Here is a 27,496-nt window from a genome sequence, read left to right as displayed (position 1 = left end):
CAAGGTCATTTGCCAGAATGGTTAAAATGGAAGCTAGTGGTTATCAGCATTCTTCTCCTTCACCTCTATTATCATGGCTAATGAATCATTTAATGGGATACTGGAATTGTAGGCTGAAGCTATTTAAGTACTGCAGGGGCAGCTGCAGGGTAAGAGTGGTATGTGCATTTTGAGGAATGAAGGTTAGGTGACAGGTGCTAACTGGAGGCTTTACTCTGCCAAGCAGCAGTGGTCTTGAATCACTGTAAGGTGTCGTGCTATGCTCACCACTTGAAAAGACAAGAGTGGCTTATTGAGCATGGGAGGCAGAGGTCCAGGGACCTGCAAGACCATATGAGCTGCCCATCAGACATCCTGGCTTCAGTGGTAGCTGTCAGAAACATATTATCTAGTATCCCTTTCACTTTTATGCTAAGGAAAGCATTTTGACATGAGGTCAGGGGATTTGGGGCTATGACATCTTTTGTGTAATTTGCTTGCCTGTCTGAATTTCGATACACCAGCATGTGTCAGGCCAACACAGGTGACTGAATGGCAGCGTTCATCCACTTTGCTTTGTGTTTGTATGAACTCTCAGCATTGCTGTCCCATTAATTCTTAGGGCTCAGCTGGGGTGAGCACAGTGGCTTGCAGGCCTGAGAAGGTTCCTTGTCTATAGGCAAACCTTCCTATACATTGCACAGAGAGCAATGCCATGGGGCCAGTGGGAGGGAAGAAATTTCTTTATTAGGAAGGAAAACATGACTTTATTGTTCTTAAAGAATAGTCGGTTGCAAAAGTGCAAACAGTGATAATGTGTACAACACCCCGAACTGTGCAAATGGATGTGGCGGCAGGTGGTGCAGAGGGTGCAGGGGTCTTAGACAAAGAGCTGCAGAAATGTCTCACACAGCAGCAAATAGCCATTTCTCTTGGTGTGCTAGCAGGTTTGGTGTGGAGCACCGTGGCAGCAGGCTGGTGCTTAGGTGCAAGGATTTATTTCCTGAAAATGCCTTTTCTCCTGCAAGAGCAGAAGTGAAGGGAAGGGAGGGAGCACAGGAACCGACTGTAGCTCTGGGAGCAGAAGGTGGCCAGTGGAGGACCAGGCATGAAGCACTGTGCTGAGGGATGATGAGAAGGGGGAAGAGGTGCAGGCGAGTGACTGCTGCTCAGACATACATGCTATAGCCGTGTTTGCCTGCTTTTCCATCGGCAGCTGCTACATTTCCATATCTGCACTCGATTATCACAGAATCTTCTTCAGTCCCATTGCAGAGCAACCTGATTCCCTTCTCCACCAGTCACTTGTTAGCTATCGTGATGCCCTCTTCCTGGGCTGCCAGGCCTTTCGTTTTCTCCTATTATCATTCCCTTTCCTTGTCTCAGATACACCTTCAGCTCCTGAACCACAGTCCACTTCGAGGTGGGGTCTGTGGCCCCCCCTCCTTGGCCCTCTTTTCCATTATCTCAAGTGGCAGCCTGCAGGTCGGAGGTTGCCACCGCTGTTCCTCCAGCTCTGACTGAATGAACTTCCACCCCTGTAAAGCAAGAAAAGTAACACGCTGCTGTTCATTGTTTAGTTTCCACAGGAACAAAGACAGCACTTTTCTCACCCCCCGCCCCCAGATCTGAGATGCTATCTTCACAGCCTCGCAGGAATTTCTGAAGACCCTGGAGAAGGTGAGCTTCTTCCTACTTTCCCTCCCAGGCTCTTTTGGGCACTGATGCATGAAACCAGGTTCACAGGGCTGGCAGCAAGTGCCTTTGCTGATTTGCTGCTGTGCTGCAATCTATCTTTTACCAGAGACACTGCACGGGGCCAGTTATCTAATTAACTGCTCATGTGTGCTTGGTACGGTTCAGGGAGCTCTGATGAGGCCAGGCTAGCAATTGCATTACCGGTTCTGCAGGTAGTTCCCTCCCTTCCTTTTTTGATGACGCAACAAAGAAATGACACATATACAAAGCCAAAGGGAACCTCGCAAGAGCCATACTGCAGTCGTTCCCAGAATGGTGACCCCCGCTACCCTGCAGAGCTGGGAAAACATGCACCCGTGTTCTGGGACTATGGGGAAGGAAGTCCTGCCCAGCAGTTTGAAAGGTCTCGGCAAGCACTTTATTATCCCATTTAACATCTCCAGCTCAAAGCTTACTGCAACCATAAAGCTGTCTTGCACTCAGGTTCAGACATTTCACGGAGGTGAGAAGACGTCCATGTGTTTTTGCTTTGTAATTTATGCTTTGCATAAATATTTTGGCACGGTCTGCTACATTGACAAGCCAAAGCTTCAGAAAGCTGAAAATCAGAGCTGGATTTGGCAAGGTTTAGGCATGCACTTCCTGAAGCCGGTGGCACACAGAGGAGAGATGTGATAGACATCCTGGTCATCCACCTTAGACACTGCAGCCAGGAAAGCTCCTTGCAGCTGGATCACCGACCAGCTGCCTTCGTCATGAGATATAAGTGGGGCACGGGCTCACGTGCTTGGCTCTCACAGCTGCTGGGCTGCCACTCCCCGTTGCTGCTACATGACTCTCAGTAAATTCAAAACCTGCTCTGATAAAGGTTGTGCAAAAACAAAAAGATAAAGAGCAAACACAAAGAAATGGGAAAATAAAAGCCTTCAAGAAGAGCCAATAAAAAATTTCCTAGTCTGATTAAAAGGGACACTGCGATGGGATGAAAAATGACACCGTTTTTTCTATATGAATCCTCTGTGTTTCAAGTACAACCTGCCCTCTTCAGTGAACCATATGACTCTCAGTTCTCAACAAATGTCCTTGCTGCATCTGAGTGTATGGCCTAGAGGATGCTGAGAAAAAAGGAGACCCGTGCTTGGAGGGTGGCCAGCTAAACAATGGGGAAAAATGCAGCCGCCGTTCTGGGCACACGGACCAGGAGAAAAACTGGCAAGAAAGAGGCTCTTTTTGCCCATTATTTAGCCTGCAGCTGTAGCTGGGGAGAGGGTGAGCAGTACATTGGGTGAATGCTAGCTTTCAAGCATTCAAGATAGCAACACTCAGCACTGAGGAATATAATGCCAGCTCCATGTCTGTGCAGGCACTGACAGTCTCCTACAGGCAAATGCAGCGCTGGTGTCTGGTCTCCCCTGCTGGGCTGCCTGCTAGAAGTCCAAGCATTCCCAAAGGCTGGCAACGGGAATTAGGGTCTTGGTCTGGGCTCTGCTCCAGCTCCTGGATTTCTGGGACATCTAGGGTGGACTCATCACTCAGGATTTCCTCCATGCCCTTTAGTTTAAGTCTGTGCTGGTGTCTTGTGCCAAAGCTCTGTCCTTCTCTTGGTTCTGCAGAAAACTGACATGTAGGACATGCAGTGGCTGTCCTCAGCTGGCTTGTCAGCCTCCAGTCCTCTGTTTGAATGTGACACCATTGGGCTCCATCACATGACTATTTCAAATCCATAAGCTGAAAAGGTCCAGGAAAAACACAACTCCACCTCCAGTCCTGGGCAGGGGTGGCAGGTAAAATGGGTACACACACTAGCTAGTTTTGCGTTGCAGGAGCCTGTGCATGCAGAGAGGTGACATCTGCTCACTGATTGCAGCACGGTAGAGGCCATTTAGGCATCAGGGAGGCTACTGGTGCAGACCAGTGTGAATAGCAGCAAACCCACTGCAACCCTGGAGTGTAGACACAGGCACACACAAAACGTGGCTGCAGTGTAGCTTACTCCGATGTGACATCGCTCCTGATGCCAGCGGTAATAAAATCTCCACAGCCACTCTCCAGTGGTAACAACCCAGAGGGTTGCATCATGTGGACACCATGTCTCATATCTTCTGCGCCTCTCTGGAAGGACTGGCTGCTGTTTTGGCTACAGCTTTCCATGGCACTTCTCCACAGAAAAACAGAAAGGAAGAAGCTGATATTCCTACCCCACAATCTAAAGCAAAGCAAAGCATGAAGCTTTTTTTCTGCCTCATAAAAGAGGACAAATCCAAACCCACCCAACTGCACAGCTCAGAGACCTCACGCTGTGTATGCAGGGGCACTAGATTAGGCAAGGCATTCATTGACGGGGTCCTGGTTCACCAAGCACTGGCCTTTAAGCACAAGCTTAAAGCCATTTGCTTACAGGCTTTGGTAAATGAGGCTTGTTTTTAAAGCATGCTTCTTCCTAGTGCTACTTCAGCAGCTGAAGTGATAATATCCTAATGAATGGCGAGGGGACCGTTTCTTGCTCTGCTCTTTTAAACCAGTGAAACACTTTGGCTAAACTGGCCTTTTTGACATGTGCAAGAGCCAGCTCTCCCGCTTTCTGCAGTGATTCACACCAAGCACCAGACATGCTAACAGTGGTAGAAAGGCCTTCTCTGGAGGGGCCTGGGCCGGCTATCGCATGGCCCCTGGGGTCCCAGGACGGATGTGTGCCACCCGGGCTAAGAGTGGTGGGCACCAGCTCCCATTGCCCTATGCAGTTTTGACAATGCCAGTCTTGATTTTTAGGCTGCTTCTGTCCCCTCCTCCTCACGGTCTTTCTCCACGACAAGCTCTCAGCCCGTCCCTGTCCAAAGCAGGGCTTTTGTCCCATGCATGATTCCTTTTAACCCAGTCTGACCGCTTCCCCGGCAAGAACTGAGGTTGCAAGAGAGCAAAGCACCAGTCTTGCAGGTCTGAAGCAAAGTCGTTGTTACCATTCCCACAGTGGTTATCATCCCTGCAAGTCACTTCAAAACTTAGGCTATACTGACCTCTAGGGGACTACTATAAAAGCCCAAAAGCATAATGGCTTGAGAGCGCATTTGCACTATAGCCCGTTCACACTGCTGTGTCAAGGAACCCTAAATCGAGTGACACATAGCAGACATCCACTTCTAAGCCCTTTAGCACTACTGGAGACTGGGAAAAAAAACAGTCCCTGTCCCTTTGTACCATTATAGCCACGATACCTTAATAAAAGAATATAGGCAAAACAAGGGTGTCATGAAGAGATATTACCTGCTATCAGACTGCCCCATATAACCGCTGCTTTTATTTCAGCATGAAGAAGCACTCAGGAGCTTGAGAGCTTGTGTGCTTTCTTCCCCTCACCACATGAGTTTGTTTAATAAAAGGTATTACCCCGTTCTGCAAACCTTGCCTTGTTCACATTGTCACAGTGTCACAACTACAGCACTACTCAAGGAAGAGAACAGATACATACACCTAGACACTGGAAATGAAGTTGAATGTGCTTTTTTATGGCATTTCATCACTTGCTAAACAAGTGGTGGAAGCAAAAGCCTTTCACAGAGAAGGAGATGCAACATGAAGACTAGTGTAAACAAAGTTAATTCTGATGGGCTCCTTAAAATAGCTAAAGAGGGGTAACTTTACATTGCCTAGCACTGATTCTGCTTGGTGACAGCTGTGGTGGAAGGCAATGCATTAAACATGAGCTATAAAGACAACACAAACTATGGACCTCTAATGGATCTTTTCTCCTTGATACGAAGCCAAAATGTATCATAGTCCTGGAACAGCCCAATTTGTTGACACAGAAGAGGAAGCGATGTAACTATGGAGGAGATCTACAGTGCAGACAGACCCGGACTGTGACAAAAGCTATGTAAGAAGAAGAGTGCTCCCCAATTGCTGTCACCATCTTCTGTGGGAGCTCCCCAGCCCCTCAGATCTGTCGGCAAGGCAGCTTGTTCACCCTCAGCTGAGGGCCGTATTAGCAGAGACCTACTATTTAAACTGTTTAAGTTCACTCGAACATCTGAAACAGGGAGAAGTCCATCCAGCAGATCCAGTAGACTCCGAGAAGCTGAAGACAGGCTGGGACTTTCACCTCTTCCACAAGTACAGATGTGGAGCCAACAGGGACAGCAGCCAGAGCCTAACTGTCACAGCACCTTCCACGATAAGCAAAAGAGGTTGTGGAACTTGTGTTGCTGGGACTGTTCCCCAAGAGAAGGGAATCAGCCCTGGCAGACACCCCATCAGCCACAGGAACGGCTGCAGAGCCTTCACTGCTGGCTCTGGATGTGCCACGGGGCACATAGCTGGCACACTGCTCCTACGTGCTCATGCTATGGGAAGTGGCAAAAATACCAGGTGAAGCATTAAGTTCTTCCATGGACTGAAAAATGTTCTTCAGCTCACAGGAGGAGGCTCACTACAAAAGCTAAAGACTGGCATAGTAGTCCTCAGACTAAATCAGGGTGAGAAGATGTCAAAGTGGCAATTAAAAGTGCAGTGCTTAAAGAAATGAGACAAATCAGCGGAACAGATTCACCAATTTTCATTTCAACATCGTTACATGTCTCTTAATTAGAACAGATGTCTTCCTAATCTGTATGGAACAGAAGAGGACATGGGAGGTCTGAAATACTGGCTCCTCCACCAATATTACATTAATTCCCATGTTCTGACAGCAAACCTACTGCCTCAGATTGCACTAAATTGAAAGACTCGGCAATTCTGAAACCTGCCTGCAAACCATGGCTTAATCTGCAATGTCCAAAGCTTAGCTGAAACCATTTTCTCTTCCTTACACCTGCAAACCTTGCATCTATCCCACCACGCACTGAGACTGCTCAGGAACTACAAGCCTCTCATTGGCTTTGTCACACACTTTTTAGCTGTGTTTTACACTGTCAGAGTCCCTGTTTATCTGATTTCACTCACAGAGAAAAGAATCCATCAGTCATCAAAGTTTGGTAAGCTCTTTAATGGCAAGCTTATGGTGTAACTACACTGTTGGATTTGATGCCTCGGTGTTGGGGGAGGAAAGAGAAATGGAAGAATAGGCAGGGCTCCACTGAAAGTTTACACCTTTTAAAGCATTTAGCAGAAGGGCAACATCTTTTGGCAACCCATTTCACAGCTTTGCAGTCACAAAGAGAGAGAGATCTTCCAGCCAGAAAAATGGTGGAAAGCACAATAAACAACGTTATTTCTGCTTGCCGTGTTGATGTCTGACTGATCACTGCATCAGTAAAGGAAAACTTGACAACAAAAAAATCGTATTGACTGAAATCCAGAGCTGACATTTCCACACCCCAAAACATGAAAGCAGATGTCCTTTACATGCAAAGTTACCACAGATCTTTGCCTACATAAACAACAGCATGTCAGTACAGAAAGGGAATTTCAGAAGTTCAATGTCTTTTACATGAAACCAGTGAGCCACAGTGAGTAGTAACTAGTTCAAAGAAGGGTTTTTTTGCAGACAAATGAACAGCCTTATTGTTAACCTGTAGATTTCTGTTTATGACCAAGCACTTACTGACAGCGCAGTGTTACACGGCTCTGTAGAAACCGGGGTTTGTAATAATGCAGATGCGCCTTTAGGTATTGTCCTCTTAAAAAAAAATAGCAATGACAAAGGATTCAAGCCTAGAGCAAGTTATTGATAACTATTTGGCACACTGAAGTGGCCAGTGTGGGTAAGTAAACAGGTTTCGTCCCCCAGTGAACAACGTACACCTGCCACAGACATCAGATACCAACAATGCAATTAGTAAGTCTCAGAAGTCTGCTAAAAACCTGGTGGGACAGATTCTGGCCTCAGAGTATTTCTTATCAGAGGTTACAAGCAAATTTAAGGAGCAGCCTCTATCTATCTTCTTTATTTTAATATTTGCCTGGGAAATGAAGGCCCTGAGCCTGCTCCTTTGGCTTCACAGTGACTCTGCAGGGGACCACCTCAAACACAGCTTGTGACAGGGCCTAATAGCCCGTTTCTTGAGTCACTCCTGCCTCGCTGTCAAGCAAAGGTTTTCCAGCTGCAGCTGACTGCAGAAGGCGGCTGTAGGGGAGGAGGGGAGGCCCTGCCAGAGTTAAAAAGCTGAAACAAAGCATCTCCCTGTGCTCTCAAACTACAGAAAGGGGCATCCATTTAGAGCCCCTGAAGAGATCCTTCCCAATTTCCCACATCCCATGGCCAATCTAAAGCCAGTCAGCACTGAAAAGGGGACTTAAAGGCTGGACCCGCGATAGCAACAAGAGATCTTATCTTCTTGATGCCTAGCCAGAGAGGTCTCAATGGGTCCTGATTTTCAGAGTGGGTTATTTGGCTGGAAATCACTGCCTGTGAAAAGATCTTGCTTGGCACCTAAAATCACTACTCTCTTCCATATAATCGCTGCCTGGCAAGGGCTGCTTATGAGTCTTCAAGGGGTGCCCACATCTACCTCTCATGCCGTGAGAAGGTGCTGCGTGTGCAGAAAGGACAGCGCGTCCACACAGCGCAGCTCAGCGACCGGCACCGCACCAAACCGCGGTTCACATTAGCGCACCCGGCCGCGAGCGGCAGGGCCTAAGAAGTGTTTCCCTTGCCCTCTCCCTGCTTTCCCCCTTCTGGGGGTGGGCATTTCTGGGAATGGAGCAGCAAGGATGGACAAAGTAGTAACCTTGTCTCCTGCCACAGCTAGATCTGACTGTGAGTAATAGCCATGGACTTCACCTCTGGGTCCTAGTGAAATGGGAAACGTGTTGAAAGAGGCTGGGAGTCTGTCCTATATGGCAGCTTTCCAAAGCAATGTCCGTAAGGTCATTGCAATTGATTTTACTGTGACAGTCTCCTGTCACACCTTCCAGAGAGGGAATGGCCAGCCACCTCCTCAGCAACGCTGTAGCAGAAAATCCTCCCCACTGCCCCAAGCCTCTGTGTCATGCAGCACACCTTACATGCGACATGGCACCAAAATGCAGTGGGTTAGCATGCAGGTCACCGATGCAGAAAAACTAACTGTGGTTATTCCCACCAAAAGCGGTATTTTTACAAGCATGCAGCTTTCAAAGGCACAGCACTATGCAAAGAGGGAAACTGTCTAGAAAACAATGCAGGAGGCTGGAGGCCGAGCTGGAAGAGCCTAGCAGGGTTCAGGTCATCATGCTCTGGGGTGCAGTATTCCCCACATTTCTGCTAGGAAACAGTTTGCAAAGTTTGTCTCTCAGATTGGTTGTCTGCATCATGAGCAAGTTCCTTCAGAGTTTTTTATTCTGCACCTAATAAAACAGCTTTCTGCTCCCTGATTGTTGCTCCCACATACTCATAGAGTATCATAAATAATAATGTTGGGAAAGAAAGGAGATGATGATTTTTCTCCAGCCCTTCTTCCCTCCCTTCCCATCTCAATGCATTCACCAGGCAAGATGTTAACAGAAACACATTCCTGAGGAAAAGGTAATTTACGGAGCAGCTTTTTTACAAACTCCATAGGGTCAATAAGCAGATCCTTGACAGGATGGTCAAGGTTGTCTGAGAAATCCCAGCATCTCTCTGAAAGGGTCCTTTGTTGCCCCTCCTACCCATAGCAGTTGTTACATCTCTAAAATCTGTTCTTTCCTCTGGCATCCCATGTACTTCTGATCCCCCCAAGCAGCACTCCTCTGCTCATCGCATTCATGCAGCTCATATTCAGATACTCCAGTTCTGCAAGAGGCTCTGCTCTGGTATGTTTATATTTAGCTAGAACATGAAATGCCTACGAGAGAAGGGCAAGGGAGGAGAAGGGAGACTCCTATGTGTCCTTTCACTAATGGCTTGCTTTGAGGATAGGCAATGATAATGCCTATCTTTTTTCACGCTGAGATCTAAAAGCACTTTAGACACTGGTGGGCAAATAATGCTAATGGCCCCTTTTACAAAAAGGCTTAAGGTGGGACTGTCAAAGGAGTCACCCTGCTCCCACTGAATTTCACGGAGGCCTGGATGCGTATCTCCCAGGGGCTGCCTTGAATTGCCAGCCTCTGAAATCTACCCAAAGCTCAGAGCAAGGCAACAGCAGAGCTCTGAATCCAAATTTTCTCACTCCGTCTCCAGACCAGCAAGCATTTACACGTGTCTGCAGAACTAGTGTCTCAGTCTGGCAGCCTAGCCACTGGGTCATGCTGCCCCAGTTAATTACTGAATGGCTACTAACCTCAAAATGTGGTGGGAGTGAGGAAAAATTAAAATACAAATCAAATATAAAAATATCTCGTGATACCACTAAAACAGTTTCTCATCTCTTGCATCATTCGGTAAGTATGGAACAAGTGAGATGGTAATACAGAAATGTATTTGGTCAAAGTCTAAGCAATCAATATTTTTTGATAAAATACATTCTATATTAATGCTCATTCACATTTAATACACATGTAAATTTAAATTTTCTATGTATAAAATCCCAGTTTAAGTGCTGCCTTGTAGTGCTTCAGTTCAGCAGTGGGGCTCAACACATTCAGCTCCCAGCAAAGTGATGAGAGACAAGAGCGTTCAGCTCTCTGCAGGACCAAGCCTCAAGACCCCTCTGGAGGGCCTGGTCCTGCGTGCCTCATTTGAACAAAACTCTTGCTGTCTTCAACAGGAATTTTGCAAGAACGGGAGCTGCAGAAGAACCTCCTTGCTATCGAGTACTTGCACTCTGTTGTGGAAATCACTCAAATGGCACATGGTGTTCCAAAAAAAAGTGAGTTAATTAATACAGAAAATAATTTATCTACATAATTTACAGCCTTATGTTTGCTTACAACCATATTAATGCTCAACCGCTCATTTACACATCAATCAAAATGCAGGCAAAGGTAGCAAAGTGCAGTATATATTATAACCTTCTGTGTGCAATTACTGAGCACTGGATCTTCCAATCTCTCCTCATTTCATGAATTCCTGCTTAGTCCTGCTGTAATCCAGAGCCTGATTCTCCATTGCCTTGAGTCTTGTGGACTCAACTCCTAACAGCACTTGGGCCTGTTCATCCACACCCACACCTCCATCAGGGGCCCCCAGCACCGCCGGAAAGCTGCAAGCAGCCTCAGGATGTGGTTCCCCCGGCTACGCATTTCCACCCTGCACCATCCCCGCTGCTGTGCCGGCACCCTCGCCTGCGTGGCCATGCGCTGCATTGGATCAGAGGCCTGATCCAGCCAAAAAACTGTCTGCCAGCAAGAACACAGAAGGTTACTTCCCAGCCAGCTCAATTCCACAGCCCAGCCCAGGACATGGGGCCACACGGAGCTGTGCCGGGAGGACAGGAGGCAGGGGGACATTGCCGCCGCGGGGGTGGCGTGCCTGGGGGCGGGCAGAACTGGGCTTGTGCTTTTGTGTGTGTGTGTGTGTGTGTGTGTGTGTGTGTGTGCGCGCGTGTGTGTGCATGTACGCACACGTGTGTGTGCATGCACATGGGCGTGTGTGCACACTTGGTCATTTGCACCTACACAAAACAGGTGAAAGCAGCTAGCAAACTTGAGTGGTAGGATTTTGCCTCCAGCTTGCGCTACTGTAAATTATGTCTTCCATTGCATTACAGCAGAGGAAAATTAGCCCCCCAAGGATCTATTTACATGATCTGCAACCAAAGGATTGGATGCTATGAAGAAGACGGATCTGAAGTAAGTCTCTGTTTAAGCTTATGGCATCCTTTTTAGCTGGAGAGAGAAAAAACAAAAAACAAACCTTAGGGACTTAAAGCAGGGATGGAAACCACCGGTCTTGCACTTTATTTTAGTAAGCAAAAAGCCTATTGCTGCTGTACAGTGTTATACAATGAACTGCCACAGTTCTCACATCACTAGTCCATAGATGTGTTGCGACTATCATGTTTATGCCTGCATGCCGAAAGAATGTACAAAGTTTTGTTAAGATCTGATCCTTTTCTACTTTTTCAATATTCTTAAGCTCAGACTTTTACAGTGCTGCAGACACTTCGGTGCATACTCAGATACCAAACACCATCCTGGTTATGGATGGTTTGCCTCAGCTTGAAAAAAAATCAAGTGCTATGCATCTCTCAAGCCATCATCAGAAATGTAAACCACCAAGAAAACTTACTCCCTTAAATAAACTTGGAAAAAATGTCTTAAAAAAAATCCATTAAGAAGGAGACATTGCTAACAATGGAGTTTTCAAAATGGTGCGAGTTGTTTCTGGGAGTTGTCCAAGCATTTTCTCTTCATTCACCTTTTGTTTTTATAAAGTTAATTCTGTATAAAAGGGATTTGAAGCATGTGACCTTCATTTCACGATTTTAAAAAATTTGGAAAAATTGAATAAATTTAGAAACATTTTGTTTGATTGTGGAAAATAGCTGCATTACAACAGAATCCCTTGGTTTCTTACATCTTCAGTACAAAAGGCAAGTAAATAAAGAGACCCTGCATCTTCACTGTGTGGCACTCATTGCAGTCATTTAAATCTATGCAAAACAGGTATAAAATACGAGGGGCCTTAATCCCCTTCACTACAAGACCCCCTCAAGCCCCTCTGGGGAGCAAGTCCCAGCTGAAGGAAACCCTCTGCTTCACCAGCTTTTATATCGGCTGAAGCCTGGCAGTACAAAGGGGCTGTAAAGTGGTCGTGAGTTACCTCTGCAGTCCCCGTGAGGCCTTTTTACCTCTCCAAAGCAACACAGTGGCCTCAGTGTTAAGAGACAGGTCTTGCCCTTCTGGTTGGGTAGTGTTTTAGCTCCCCTCTGAAGACGCGTAAATGCCCCAACTAGCTCAAAGACTATATACACTGAGGCCCGGAGTGAGGAAGAAGTCCAGCGTAGTTTAAAGAGCCAGGTGCTGGTTTATACCTTTATGGCTTCAAGGTTAAGTTGCACTTCAATTCAGGATACTGCAAGATTTGAATAATAACTTATCAGCATATTAAAAACAGTGAAGTTGGTTTTCATGCAGAAGTGAGATATGCAATGGTGATTTTTAATTGATTCGATTTGCCCCAAAATAGCATTGGGCTTTGGATCGAACAGCGTCAAAGTACCAAGGTTCCTTATAATGTGTACTGTTGATACCTGAGCTTTAATTATGCCCAGCGATTAATCCAGCACTTGTAAATTTAGGTGCTAGTAAAATGACATTAATACGTCTCACACAAACACTCACATGGATTTCCCACTTCCCATTATTTTTGTTAAGCCTCCATTTGCACTTCTGCAGTACTGACCACTTAAAAACTAGTGTTTTTCATGAGAAATCTCTCAAGGTCAGTACTTTGCCTGGTAGTATAGTGTCAAAAATCATAGTTGTTGAACTAAAAAGAAAAGTGCAGATTGCATTTATTCTCTGCATTAATTTCCTCAGTAAGGTCACATGTGAGTACTTAGCACTCTAACCCAACAGTTCCTACATTCAAAGTACTCTACATTCATGCCAGTGAACGTTATTCTCAAATACAAATCAAAGAGACAGTCAGCAACAAAACTACTTCTAAACTGATAATGGCAGAATGCTACCAAGACAACTCCATAGAAACCCCACTGAAGCAGGAGCAAAATTCAGGTCACTTCTTAGCAAAGCTCATCACAGGTTTGTTTGTTTTTTGCAACCATTTTTAAAACTTTTATCCTGGGAGCCAGTTATCCCAGCGTGATGTGCTAATTCAAATAGGCTAACGTGGGACCACATGACCCCACATGGTACCAAAGGATTCTGAATTTTTTAGCTTCTCAGAAAATTACTGCTGACTGACACCCATTTGTTGGTGATCGGCTTCTGGTTCCTCTTCTTCCACATCTGCGTTATACTCTTCAAATGCATCATCATCAACATCTGGAAGCCCAAGTAACTACAAAGAAGAGAAAATACTGTGTAATAGTGAATTACCCACTTACGCAATTTCGCTGCAAATCTCCATACAATACCTAGATGCCATTTCCTGAAAACTTCAAATCTTAGAATAATAGTATTATATAACAATTGCGACTCTCTTTCTGTCCCTCACATGATAGAGAAAGATTTCAAAATGCGTCTTCACACCAAATTAAGTGCTCAGAGACCGGAAGATAAATAAAACCAAAGCAAAGCACTTTCAAAAAGCTTTGTGTTTTTCCCTGAGGTCATATCACAATTTTATGAGTGTTTAGACTTGGCAGTGGTTTAACTTCAAAAAAGAACCATGATAATATTGTAGCAGTAGCTAACTGTTTTTAGATTTGTGTTCAGTAACCCTATAAAAGCCAAAAAGAAAGCATCCTAAGAGAGAAGTGGGTAGTACAGAGTAGGTAGAGTCCCTACAAACTGAAGATCTCACCATGTGAGTGCTTCTCTTGAACCCTTCCCTCCATTGCTCCAGATGAAGGTTTGCACGCTGGGTGCAGTGAGCTCAGTGAAAAACACTGTATATTCAACTCAGAGTTGCCCAAGTCCCTTTAAATTTCTGCAAATTAGATTTGGGCTCCTGAAAAACTGCCAATCTGTCTTCCTTGGACAATGTTTGGATGCTGCCACTCTGATGTCCCAGATTACTGCAATGGCACTTGTTCGCTACAGGAAAAACAGCAAATATAAATGTTTGAACTTTTCCCCTCTCCTCCGAAAGGTTGCCAAGCCAACACAAGTCAGAAGACAGATAAACCAAATAATAGTCAAAATAATGCATCTGTTCTGGAAATCTCATATTAGAATCCTACATAAGCTGCTATTAATATCTACAGAGCAAAATCATATGCCAGGCATTATTGGGAATACTGTGTATTTAGCTTGCCAGGGCTGAGCGAGCAGCACAGACGCATGCAACACCCTGTTTGGAGTGTGACACGGATGTTCTCTCACAAAAGAGACAAGACCCAGAAAAATCAGGAGGAGAGTGACACTTGCTAGGTGGTAGTATGAAAATGAGAAGGTGGTGACAGGGTGGATTTTTAGGGATCTGAATTAATTTCGTCTGTTATCACCATTTCAAAATGATTCAGTGGATACAAACACAGTACACAGAATTAGTCTCTGGGTCCAGTGAAGCTTGTATTTTTTATTGTCACTGTGAGAAAACCAGTTTCTGTGTGGTAGGGTTTTTTTGGCAGGGAACTGGAAGGAAAATTTGCTGACTAAAACCCCTCCTTCACATTTTAAAATTACTTCTGGAGAGACCCCAAGCTGAAAACATTCTTGTTTTCTGACCAGAAAAAAAAGAGTAAATATTCCTATTTGTACGTATTTTTCAAATCAAATGTTTAACTGAATGTGAAACTACCTGGTTCATTTTCAGGATTTGGGGTTTTCATTTCATTTTGAAGCTAAAATTGAAGCATGCAGCTTTCAAAATGCAAAAACAAGGACTCTAGGCATTTTTATCCATCAGTATTTTTTTTTTGGCTAAATTGATTCAGTGTACTGAAATTAAATTTGTGTCTTGTATTGCTCAGTTTGGCAGAAAGAGCTTTGATCACCTTTTTTTTTTTTTTTTTGCCCAGCTCTAGTTATAATAGTTATAATTCTTCCTTGATGTGCAGGGAAATGAGCCGCATGAATAAGAGTCTCGTCTTCTTTGTATGGGATGCTGTCTTTCCCTTGTAAAATTAGGATCAAAACCACAACATACATCACGAGAACCGAAAAGGCAGGCACCATCCCGTGGCACAGGGAAGGAGCCTATTCTGGGTGTCTCCTGTGCACCTGAGCACCCCCAGGCTGGAGCTAGTCCGTGAGGTCTCGTCAGCTCCCACAGGTCTCCCACCAACATTCATTATTTTCTGCACCACAGTGGCAAATCAGTCAAGGGCTTGACCCCAGTGAGGACCAGGGTCCAAAGTGCTGGCAGCTGTACAAGCATTTGGGTCAAAACAGAAGGAGGGAGGATAAAGCTTGGGGCACAATAAGATGATCAGGATGGTGCAAGCTGACCCTGGACTGACTCCCACGTCGTCTTCTTTCAAACGTAGCTTCTGCTTCTAGTCTGTGTCTACCGCATACTCTAAAATGTCAGCTCTACAGCAGACTGGATGGGACTTTAATGGAGAGCAAAAATGAGGAGGAAAGAGGCAAAACCGGAAGCGTGCAAAGGGAGCGCACTCATCGGCCACAGGGGCGAGGAGAGCGTGACGGCCAGGTGGGATGCGCGGGGAGAAGGCACAGGAAGGTGGTGAGGAGCAAAGGAAGGCAACAACCCACAGCAGCGCCGCAAGTGATGAAAAGAGAGCCCTAACTCTATTTATTCTTTCAGGCCAAGTTATCCATCTGTTAGGTAGTTTTTGGAGATAAAAAGGGGAGGCCACTGGGATATGTATGAATTTGAAGACCATGAACCAAAGGGCTTTTACACTGCAGTCTCCCCAGTTTAGATGTAGCCTTTCTGCACTGAAGGTATTGCCCAGTGCAGGAGTCCGGGAATTTGCTGCTAAGCTATATGACCGGTTTTGATTGTGTGTAAAATCTTTGGGTTGGTGTTGTGGCCCTGAGGCATTTTTTGTCTTTATTGTTTAGTTTTTCCAAAGTGCCCTGATCTTATACAAATAATCTAGAATTTTGTAAGTAGCAAACTCATGAAACTACAGTGATAAAGCCTCCTCCCGAAAGCTAACATACAAACACACCAAAAAACCCCACCCAAGTACAAGATGGAGCTTTAGCAGGGCACATGATACTACATGAGAGAGAGAATGTGGTTGTGTTGAAACTTGGTGTGAAGGAATTAATCTCCAGGCAGATGGGCTTAGAAGCACGAGCATGGGCACCTCTGCCTGTTCCCAGGCACTGAAATGGCACAACAGAAACAAGGATGCCTGAAGAGCTGGGACACACTGAAGTCAATAGCGTATTTCCTCAAGAGGCAGCAGAAACCATCAAAGCAGTGGGCTTGGATGGGAGATGGGGAGTGTTCCCTAGAGCCAGGCTCAGAAGCTGATCTGAAATTTGAAACAACACATAATATTCTCTCTTTTCTCTCTCTCTTCAGATAGAAGATATCTACAGAGAGGTATTTTCTTGTATGGCGGACAATGCAGAAAACCTTGGAGATACTAGGTGAGCCTTCAGAAATGTGCTTTTCTGTAATGCTTTTTGGGCACTTCACAAAAGCATGGGAGACATGATCATGCTTGCTCCAAGCGGAGCCATTCCCCAGCTCCACAGGACTGGGCTCTCCTCTTCCAAACCAGAGGGAAGGCTGCTGCTCCCGAGCTGGGCCCAACCACAGGCCCATGAGTGGACCTGGCCCTAAGCCTCAGCCCGGAACACCTGCCCTGGTGTCTGACCCATACATAACCGCTACGTCTGTGGCTTCGTGCTGGGTGATGGGCAGCCTCACGTCAGGCCAGAGGCAACACCAATTTTGCTCTACACAAACCCTGTGCAAGGGAGCGCTCCGAGCTGGAGTGCTATCCATACTGTGTGGTGTCTGGTGCTTTTGGACACTCCCTGAAAAAGCATGGAATAAGGCAAATTATACACCTTTGTGGAAGTCACCCCAGGAAGGCAGTGAAAGGCAGAGACAACACCTTACCCCTTTCTCCCCTTTGTCTAGCACAGGGTGTAGAGGTGCGGGTGAGCTGTCACAGGTTCACCAACACTTTTTAAAAGCCTTGCCTATATACCCTGCCTGTAAACTGAACCGTGTTGATCCCTATAAAGCACAGTGAGAGATATGTGAAAGCAGTGAGGGTTGGTGAGCAACCCCTGGATCACCCTCGTTGCCTCCCTACTCAACACACCGAACAGCTCGAGGGTTTGTGCCAGGGGAAAAGGAGAGGATGGATATCCCTGTCATTCACTGAGAGCGGTGTCAATCACTGGAAGTCACTGCTCCCATCACTTCAGAAATACAGGCAGTGAGATCTCTTGGGACCGTGAATGGCCAGCTGACACCTCCCTTGCTCTGGGGTAAGTGAGCAGAGACACCATTGCTGCTCATGCATGCACAGAGCTAGTCTGAGTTGAATTACTGGGCGCAAATCTGTCTGCGAGCCTTCGGTTAAGGAAGGGCATGTACTCATGCCAGGTACACAGGCATGGCGCACCACAGAAACCACAGCCAGCATTTCCTATACGCTTCTGTTCTACAGACCCTGACAAAGGTTTTTAAAATTGTCTAAAAATTTTGGATGTTAGACTGGAAATACCATAATGGAAAACTCTTAGGAAGTGCTTACCAACCAAATTCTAAAAATCTGTCTCTCTCTCCATGTCCCAAATTGAGTATCCAGAATCATTAGACACTTTAGAAGAGCATGATCTGACCTTCATCATACAACAATTTTCCTAAACTGTCTTTTTGCAAGCCAAAATTTGCCAGATGGGTCTTTGACAGAGGACTTTGGATAGTGGCGCAGAACTGTACTGCCAAATGCAGTCTTACCTCCACACTCACACAAAGCTTATTTCATTAACAAAACAGGTCTAAAACAGAAATGACAGCACACAGAAGGAAGTAATGCCAAGGAAATCATCTCCTAATACTGATAAAAAGTGTTTTTTTCTGACAAAGGCATGAAAGGGTATAAAATGACTGTTTCCTAGTATCTATTGTAACACACTTCACTTTTTAAAATCTATCCTACTGGCCATGTGGGTTTCTTTTAAACAATTACAATGAGAGAAAAACGTCAATACATTTCCTATTAGACTTGTCTACACACAACCATACATTGAATGATAAAACTATTTTCATTAGACCAACGCAAACCTCTTGACACTAGGTTAACGAAAACTCAGAGAAACTTAATCTGTGTAGTATATCCAAGAGAAAATGCAGAGGTGCTTGAGTATAGTCTGCAAGAGGTCTCCAATAATTGAGGACACTGTTCTCAAGCAGACAAAAGCATAATAAAATTCAGCAATGCGGAAGCAGAACTAGACAAATTCAGATTAGAAATAAAAGACAATTTTTCACTTGAGTGTAACTAATGATTGGAAGACAAATTGCCCAGCAGTGCTTTTAAGCCTTTAAGTTACCTGGAGTCTTTAAATCAAGACTGGATGCCTTTTGAAAAGATGCTCCAGCTCAACCACAATTTGCATGCTTGATTGTAGGAATCACTGGGTGAAATCTGACATATTAGGGAAGAGCCCAGACTAAAGTATCACAATGGTTCTTCTAGCTTTGAATCTTCTTACTATGAAGAGTAGCTTAACATGGTTTGACCAAAGCCAGTTTCTCATCAGCTTAAGTTACGCTGAAGTAAATGTGGTTTGAAATGAAATTAAGTGATTTGTTCCAATTTAATCAAGTCTTTTTGAAGTCCTCTTTAGTTAAACCAGTGGAAGTTTCTCCTCTAAGACACAGCTTTTTTGAGTAGGAGAAAAGAGTTATGAAGATTCAAGAGCTAAATATTGTCCTGGGAAACATATTTATACTTTTATGTTTTCACAATTACAAGCAGCTGTACTGATGGATCAGATTTCCAGTCCTTTCTAAGAAAAGTGTGCATCTGTTCTATTTATTTTCAGCCTCTCAAAGGATTCTTTAAAATGATGTTCTTTTATGTCAACCAGCTGTGGCCGTCTGCGGCAATGCAAGGGTGTAACAGAGAACGCAGGGAGGCCCAGTGTTTTTGTATCAGCACTCCAGGCCCTCCCTTTTGCTCTAAATACTTGGGATAAATTTGCAGTCTTCTTGATTAGTCAGCCAAAAAAACAGAAGAGGAAAAACTGTCTACATTTTCAGTTAAATTTAAAAAAATACAGTGGTCAGCTCTACCATGGACCTCAAGGGAGACAAGGGGAAGAAGCATGACATTAGCAATGAACCTCTGCTTTTCGTTGTACCACCCCAGGTACCACAGGCCAAGGCACTCAAAAGGAGAGGTTGTGCCGGGGGGGATTTGGCAAATCAAATGTCCAGGAAGGACTACGGCCAGCCTAACAAAGTCACCTCACCCTGGCAAAACATAGGCTTTAGCCCAAATCTTATGTTTAGCAAGAACAGAGAAGATTGAGCAGCAGCACAACAGAAAAATACAAGTCTCTTTCCCCACAAAACAGTTTCCACTCCAGTCTCTTCTCAAGCAGTGATTAAACCAGCATTTTCACGTATCAAGTAGCAACCACCCTAATGGTAAAATCTAAACATCTCAATTTGGGGGAAAAAAAAAAAAACAGCCCTAAAATAAAACACACTGAGGAGAAACTGTTTCTCTCCAGCTTTCCAGAGGTTTATTCTCACTGTAGAGACCCTTGCAAAATTCCCAAATTCCAGTGCCAGGAAATAACTCAACCACAAAGTCCTGCATAGCTGCCGAGTACCCTGTTCCTCCGAGCCAGCGCTGCATCGGCAGCACGCAGTCCATCTTACAGCTGGGGAGCTGGTGCCACTGGCTGGGACACCAGCTGGCCTCCCACCCCAGGCGGGAATCCCATTCTGTCAAATGCACAGCTAGAAATAAAAAGGCAGCTGACTTCCAAGAAACAACTTGCAACTGCCTGATGTTAGCTTATGTGATAATACCACTGCACACAGGCAACTGATGGGAGAAATAAGTCACAGCAAAAGGAAAACTGTCTTATTCCATCCAGTGATACCCTACTAAAAGTCACAGATATTTAGAAGGAAAAAAAGAGGCACTTACAGGTCTGAAGGATTTGAAGACTTTTTCCAGTATTTCATGGAGTGTCTTTTTCCCACAGGAAGAGATGTAATCCTGTGCAAGCTGCAGAAAAGGTAAGCAGTCCTCACTTTCACTCCACACGTGCTGAAAGCCAACAGCAACAAAAGAAAGAAAAGACATTAACAGGCATTCACGCTGACCTTTTCACATGATTTTATAAGGCGACATGTTGTAAACATGTGCCAAAGTACACTGGGCCTGCAGTTCAGATCTGTACTGAGGACAGGCATGGTGTGCTATTTCAAAAGCCAAGCAAGGTCCAATATTTTCAAAGCAGCACCCAGAGGAAGGATTTTGATTTTATTAACACAGTGAATCAGAGAGCAGGGAAATCAATCATCCAGAAGAGAAGACTTCCTATGATTGCATTGGTCATGAAGAGTGAGCATGCCTTGTGCACACACATTTTTACCAGTAAAGGAGTTTTTGCTTGACACTAGCCCTGCATGGGTCTGGAAGTCAAGTTGGGTTTCCTCTGCTTCTACATCATTGGTTGCAAAAAAGCCCTCAGAAAGAGGTAAAGCATCTCTTTGTCTTGCTGGCATTAGTGCATGGGTGATGCCACCCTGAAAATGGGATTTGGTGTGTAATCATTGGTGATGCAGAAGAAAACACAATGCAAAATATAATCACAGGTGAGAAGCAGTGCCAAGCAGAGATATTTGAGCACCCACAACATGCCCACACTTCACACCTTCCCCCTCCCTCTGCTCGCAGGCTTGTTCCTCCTGGACCTGCATCTTCTCTTCCTGGGCAGGCACATTTACACCCATTTGAGATATTCTTCTCAACTTGCTCTTGCTTGAGAGAGGCCTGGCTCACTGAAGCCTCTCCCCCAAATTGATGCTTATTCTGCTGGTATGAGGTTGCTGGAACCAGCGAGCTGGCCAGCGATGCTGGAAGCACTCAAGACAGCAAGGCTTCTTGCGTACACGTGCAGCCTGCACACAATCTAGTGTGTATTTTTAAAGACCTTCTTTTTGAAGACTGTGCACAGGACTGTCTTGGGGAGTCTGTAAACAGAGAAGCGTAATACTGCAAAATTGGTGTGAGACTCTTATACCTCTACTTTTGCACAGCGATTCTTTTCCCTAAAGCGCTATGTAGCTTTTTACTGCGCTGTAAACAGCAGGTTATGCTTAAATAAGAACAGAGGAGGGTCTCTCTGAAGCTTAACTAACATTCAGGAAAAGAGTAAGAATCACAGATGTTTGAGTGCCTAACAAAGCTTGCGTGTTGCCTTCCTGTTCAGCGGAGAATACCTGCCAGGAATGCACTTTTACCTTTATCTAAAGAAAACCCTACTTAACATCACCTAAGCTACCTCTTTAAGACAAAAAAGTATAAATGTCTTCCCACTAACCTCACTTGATCTACATTTTCTTTGCTGCCTGTTGCATTCTACAAGCATAAATGTAGTAAAATGTTTTAAGAAAAAAGCCTGTCTTACTGAATAAGTTCTGCTCTTTCCATATACCCAGTCTCGTCTCTTACCACTCTAGCAACAGAAGTAAGTTATTTACAGTCTTGCCAGCTCTCACAGACACATACCGCAAGTCTCATGATATTTTATGACATCTTACAGCCATGGGCCTTGTAGTCCTATAAATATCCAACCAAATCTCAGCTTTTGTTTACCAAAAAACCCCAAAACAAAAACCAGGACTCTGTGATTTCTATGGCCTAAAAAGGCAAAAGGTACATTAAATGAACTCAAATGAACCCTCTTCAAAATGTAAAATGAACTTTCTTAAAATCGCAACATTTTAAGAACAGCCTTGAGATTTTGGAGGTCTGACTCATGATTTCTTAATACTTGAGGTTAGCAATAACCCTTTTATTACTCTTAATCCTTACGAGTCAAACTTAAGAGCTGGATTTTATGGCTTGGCAATTCATAAGTTGTCTTAAACGTTCTGTAATTGTTTATCTGTACAAAATGGTTATGCCTATTAAAATCCTGATTCTGGTGTAAATTGTGGCTTCTTCTGACTACCAGAGCTACAGATGGGGGCTTCCGTATTAAATGAAAAATTAAATGTTGCTGCTTTTTAAAAAGTATAAATTACAGCTAGCTTGTTCCCCAGGGAAACTTAACCCTGTGTTACCCTGGTATTTTTCTTAGAGAGTCACTTTTCAAATTGCAGATTTTAGACTGAAGCATGAATTTGTCAGCAGTGGCTCAAAACAAGCCGATCTAGGACACAAGGGGAAAACCCAAACAAGTTACTTGATCTTTTAGTCTTTGAAGAGACTTTTTTGCATAGCATGGTAAGGCAATACGCATGTGAAGCTTCCAACAATTTCCACATCTGCAGAAGATTTAAAACTTTGGTTAGAGCAACAACTTACTATGGAAGGTCTCACATGCCGCTAGTGCATGCATCTCATTTGGAAATGGTTTGATTTCACCTCCTGAAAGAAAAACCACCTTAACCATAACGAAGACCAGCGTTATATCATCTATGATGCAGCTGCATCTACAGCTCTGTGGAAGTTCAGTGCTGCATCGAGCCAGAGTAGGAGCTGAGTCGCACCACTCTGACTCACGCATCTCCAGAGGAACCTGCAAAAGGAATTTTGGCCTCTCAAAAATAAAACAACAAGTGTAATTTGAGGATCCAGCTCCTGCTCAGGAAATTAGAGCAGTCAGTGAAACTGCACGTACAGAGATGCTTTTCCTGGAAAAACCTTGGAGCCTTAGTATCTCTTTGCACGGGGAGAAGCGGGCTGCTGGCAATCTGGTGGCCAACAGGGCTCAGTCGTGGCTGTGCAATTAAAGAAAAATAAACCTCATCATCTGAGTATGTGTTTTTCAAGCTTGCCCAGTTTTGCTCACGGTTGCTTTGTGTAACTACAAAAGCACACGGCCACTAATTTCCACCTCAGCTGACCTAACTGATCATGGTTGTATTATTTAGTTCAGCATCTATACATAGTACAGAGCCGAGGCAATTCATAGGGTTGCAACTGAAGGGGTTTGTTTTCTCTCCCATCTTTAGATGATTCAGTGTTGCTAGATAACACAGTCACTTACTAGATCACCCTTTCCCACCCAGCCCACCTGTTAAGCATGCTAGCAGAACTTTTACTTCATGGGGATAATTCAGCTCAGGGAAAATACTGAGATTCACCGGCTCTTTTCTAAAGTATATTACAGGAAATCTTGCAACAAGGTGGCACAACATTTGTATTTGCCTTATCAGCATCAACAAGGTGACAAAAAAATACAGACGGTAAGGAATAGCATCTCAACCCCCACCCACATTGTTTATGGCTATACAGCAAGTTCAATTAATTTTTTTTTTGAGAACAGCATAAGCCTCAGAAGCTAAATTATATGTAATTTAGCTATATAAGATGCTGATGCAGCAAGGTTTAGGTGTCCAGGTGGTACTGAAAAAGCCAGTAGGCACCTAGATGCATCTTTTGCGTGCCTAACACGTTAAAAAAATGCGGCCCGGAAGTACCTTTTCATGAAGCTAAAATTATAAGATTTTTGTGATCAGGAATCTCTGATTTAAGGCAGGATGCAAAGTTTTTCTCCCCCAGATTGTTTCTTGGCAACCTTTCCAAGTCTTTCTCCTCCTCTAAGCTCGTCATGTTCATCATTTCCTCCTTACAAGTGAGGAGTTATCATGGACTTCTCTGGCACCTCCTACGTAGCTTTTTAAGTCACATTATTATGAAATGAACACGTAAAGAAAGTGAACAGGAATATCAAGCACCAGATGCTTATTAAATGTGAGGCTACTTTATAAGACTCAGAGGGTGTAAAAAGGCCATAAAGTGTGCCACTGCGAATCCTATTTATATTTACTCTCACTTTCACGGCTCCTTCATGTTACCAGAACCATGAAACAAGGCTAAAGCACAAAGGAGAATCAGTTCCTTGCTTGTATTAAGTCTCCTTAAAATAAACTTTAGTCTGTAACAGGATGCAGAAAGGAGACTATCTTCTGGAACATTAGGAAAAAAAAAAAAGTCTTCAAAAAACAAGATAGCCAAGCTGAGCGCATAAATGAAGCCCCACAGCATGCTAGGAGCAGAAAGCACGATGCTGGTGAATTAGCTCATTAGTGGTCCTTAATCGCATTAAAGAGACACCATCAGCAGGCAAAGAATTAAGAATGACACCTATCTGCCTATCTTAAGAGTATTACTACTACAAAAAGTGCCTCAAGTAATTATGCCAAAAAGGGCAGGAGAAAACGCTGTCTCTAGTTTTCCGCTGTTGACATTCTGCATTGACGGCAGCTGGCCCTTCTGCTCAGTTTTACTATTGGTGGCTTTGGGCAGGGACTCCTTCACACAGCAACCCTGGAATGAAAATATTTGCCAAAAAAAGAAAAGGGGAAAAAAAAAAGGAAAATGTGGTTGCAAACCCACAAAAATTGGCCTGTGCTAGAAGCAGAGGAATAGGGTCTGAAACTGCTTAAGCCTCTTTTTTTGTAAAAAAAAAATTACATTTCATTTTGAGAGGGTCCTCTCAATTGTTGTGCAGTGCATACTGACACGCTCCACATAAAAGAAAAATAATAAGCTTTCTTTAAAATTTCTGGTACAATTAGCATCCCTGGGTGGAATAACAACTTTAGACTAGTCCAGCAATTGGATCGCAGCGCAAGAGCCCAGCAGGCAGCCGTGCGGCCCTTTCTGGGCATGGGCACCTCTCCGCGGGAGCGTGCGCCAGGGTTTGGCCCGCAGGTGGGTGCGGGGTGGCCGGCCGTACCCCGGTGAGCCCCGCCGCAGACCGGGGCAATCCTCACCCAGGGACGCTCCCCAAGCACCGCCGCGACCACCGGTGAAGGTCTGACGTATTCCCGGACAGGCGCAAAACCGAACTCCCAATAACTTCCTTCACAAATCAGTGCGACCACCTGCCCGGCATTACACATAAATACCCCACTCGCCGCCATCGGTGGCCTCGGAGGAGGCACCGAACTGCTCTTTGCTCCCATTAACCCATCCACCAAGCGCCTTCTTACTCCACTTACCTGTTGGGAAAGGAATTAATTAACGTTTGTCAGGCAGATCGAGGAGGGATGAAAGTTGCTCCAGGAAGGGAAGGCGCGACAACATTTCTACAGTAACACTCTGTGCTAGCAGCTATTTTAAAAAATTATATATATATATATGTATATAATATATAGGATAAAGGAGATATAGCTATATATCATCTCCTTTAATTGTGCTTAAGCGGAGCTCTGCAGCTGGGAAACCCTGCAGCGAGGCTGCGCTTTTGGGTGGCCCTCGCGGTCCCCGGCGGAGCGGGGGGCGCCGAGCCGAGCCGAGCCGAGCCGAGCCGAGCCGCCGGGGCCGGGGCCGGGGCCGGGGCCGGGGCCGGGGCCGGGGCCGGGGCCGTCGGGGCGCCGCCGCGGGAGCGGCGCGGGGGGGGGGGGGGGGGCGGCACCTGCCGGCGCGGGGGCCGGGGGCGCGGGGCGGCGGCGCCGTCCCGACTCCATTTTATTGCCGCCCGCCCGCTCTCCATTTGCCGAGGCGGCCCCCGCCCGCTCGGGGGGCCGCGGGGGGCCGGCAGCCCGCCTCGCCCCCCGCCACCGGCACCGCGGCGGCGGCGGGGGGGGCGGCCCTGCCCGCGGGGCCACCCCGCAGCCTCCATCTTGCAGGTTTTGGCGAGGATGCCCCCGCGCCCCCTCCCCAGCGCCGCCTCCCTCCCGCGGCGGCACCGCTGCCCCTGGCGCCGCAGCGGGGCCCCCCCGGCCGGGCGGGCGCCGGCGGGGAGGGGGGACGGGGCGGAGAGCAGCGGAGAGGAGAGGGGGGTCGCCCGGGCGCCCGCCCCCGGCACTCACGAAATTGTCGCCGCAGGCGGCGTCCGGGCAGAGCACGTAGAAGGAGACGCCGGGCTCGGCGTAGAAGTCCATGCGCCGCTCCGTCTCCTCGGCGGCGATGAGCTGGAAGGGCGTCCGGGCGCACCACCGCTCCGCAGCCTCCGCCAGCGCCTCGAAAGCCATCGCCGCCGCCGCCGCCGCCCGCCGCCGCCGCGCTCCGCGCCCGCCCCGCCGCGCCGAGCGCCGCCCCGGCCCGCCCCGCCGGGCCCGGCCCGCCCGCAGCCCTCGCGGGGCCGCGGCGCCTGCTGACAGCGCGCGGCTGGGGGGGGGAAATGCCCAGAAACCGCTTTTCACTGAGGTCGTCTTATTTTGTTTTGTTTATCTTGGATTTTTTCCCCGCCGTTTCAACAGGCAGCGAGGCTAGCGACCCTTCCAGAGAAAGCCGGGCGCCTCGCCGGGGTCCAGGGCAGCCCCCAGCGGGGCACGGGGCGCCGCCGAAACGCGGGCGAGCTCGTCCCGCGGTGTGGGAATGCTATACACCAACCGGGGCTGCTGGGTTACAGCGCAGGTTCATGTTACCTGCTCCCAGCGGACTGAATACGATTATTTATAAGTCTAGGAAGGCATCAGAGATATGAGAGCCGATCTGCGTTTTGAGAAGGGCCTTAGATTTGCATCAGTCTCTTCTGTACCACGAAGAAAAACAAAACCCCACAAGGATGGGTTGGGGTTTTTTGGCTAGAAATCCGAGGTTTCATAGGGATGACGGCAGGTAAGACAGAGCCGTGTACGACAGGTGACGCTGGTGTTTGCACTGACACATGCAACACCAGCTTCTAAACAACATCTGCCAGGCGGTGGTTTTCTCCGGACCGGTGTTTAAGTGCTCTTCCATAGGAGGTAACAAGCACCAGCTGCCTAGTTGACAGAGCCTATGTTATACATTGTACGCTCCAGTCATCTGTATTAGTTATTTGATGCCTAAACAACTTGAATGCTGCCAAAACACTCAATGAGAGTGTGAGTGGCACCTGAGAGCGAAGGAGGAGCCCGGGGAGCAGAGGCAGCACCAGGGAGCACTCATGGGGTGCACGACATATAACACTGGGGACACCGTTGCTCATGCACCATGATTCAGCCCCTTAGTGCATGCATGGTGGGATTAGGCACTGTTTTTTCCGACGAAGGAAATTGCTTTTATTCAACGTAGAGGCAGGCAGTGGGCTGGGAGGCCCTGGGGACCATGTGCGGTGGAGGCTGCTGGCGGTGGGACGCTCCCCGGTTTGCTGTGGAGCGAGGACGCCAGAAGCACAGCACGGTCTTGGTGCTGCAGCCATCTGATGCTGACCTGAGAGACGGATATCGACCCCGAAATGCCAGGTTTCCCAAAAAGCCTACGTGCCTCCGATCAGATGTACCCAGGCTCTGGGGGCACTTTTGTAGGCACTTGCCATGGTGCCCCCGAGCCTCCCTCCA

General features: G+C 46.4%; 1 protein-coding gene and 1 long non-coding RNA gene across 3 annotated transcripts; one reads left to right on the top strand and one right to left on the bottom strand.

Annotated features, from left to right (window-relative positions):
• Positions 1-707: 707 nt before the first annotated feature.
• On the bottom strand, positions 708-26,341 carry MTURN (maturin, neural progenitor differentiation regulator homolog). 2 transcript variants are annotated; one of them, XM_064506106.1, is made up of 3 exons: positions 26,042-26,341; positions 20,193-20,315; positions 708-1,517 (listed from the first exon to the last, which is right to left on the bottom strand). In XM_064506106.1, exons 1-3 carry the CDS (start codon positions 26,201-26,203, stop codon positions 1,374-1,376), a joined length of 429 nt encoding a protein of 142 aa, XP_064362176.1. In that variant the 5' UTR covers positions 26,204-26,341; the 3' UTR covers positions 708-1,373. The 2 variants fall into 2 exon arrangements, with proteins under 2 accessions (XP_064362176.1, XP_064362177.1); XM_064506107.1 differs by lacking the exon at positions 708-1,517 and adding an exon at positions 11,390-13,480 and having other exon boundaries at positions 26,042-26,313.
• Positions 1,565-11,304, top strand: LOC135327453 (uncharacterized). The gene is made up of 3 exons (XR_010387596.1): positions 1,565-1,659; positions 10,281-10,382; positions 11,223-11,304. It is a non-coding gene; the product is annotated as an uncharacterized LOC135327453 (long non-coding RNA).
• Positions 26,342-27,496: the final 1,155 nt, after the last annotated feature.

This window comes from Dromaius novaehollandiae, chromosome 2 (assembly GCF_036370855.1).
Source record: "Dromaius novaehollandiae isolate bDroNov1 chromosome 2, bDroNov1.hap1, whole genome shotgun sequence".
NCBI lineage: Eukaryota > Metazoa > Chordata > Aves > Casuariiformes > Dromaiidae > Dromaius > Dromaius novaehollandiae.
This window is presented reverse-complemented; position numbering and strand designations above follow the sequence as displayed.

Excerpts from the sequence above, each read along its gene's own strand:
- MTURN (XM_064506106.1), bottom strand. The coding sequence starts at position 26,203 with ATGGCTTTCGAGGCGCTGGCGGAGGCTGCGGAGCGGTGGTGCGCCCGG. Across the intron at positions 20,316-26,041 it reads CCGCCTGCGGCGACAATTTC|CACGTGTGGAGTGAAAGTGA; the intron begins GTGAGTGCCGGG and ends GTTGGCTTTCAG. Across the intron at positions 1,518-20,192 it reads TCTTCAAATCCTTCAGACCT|GGGTGGAAGTTCATTCAGTC; the intron begins GTAAGTGCCTCT and ends CTTGCTTTACAG.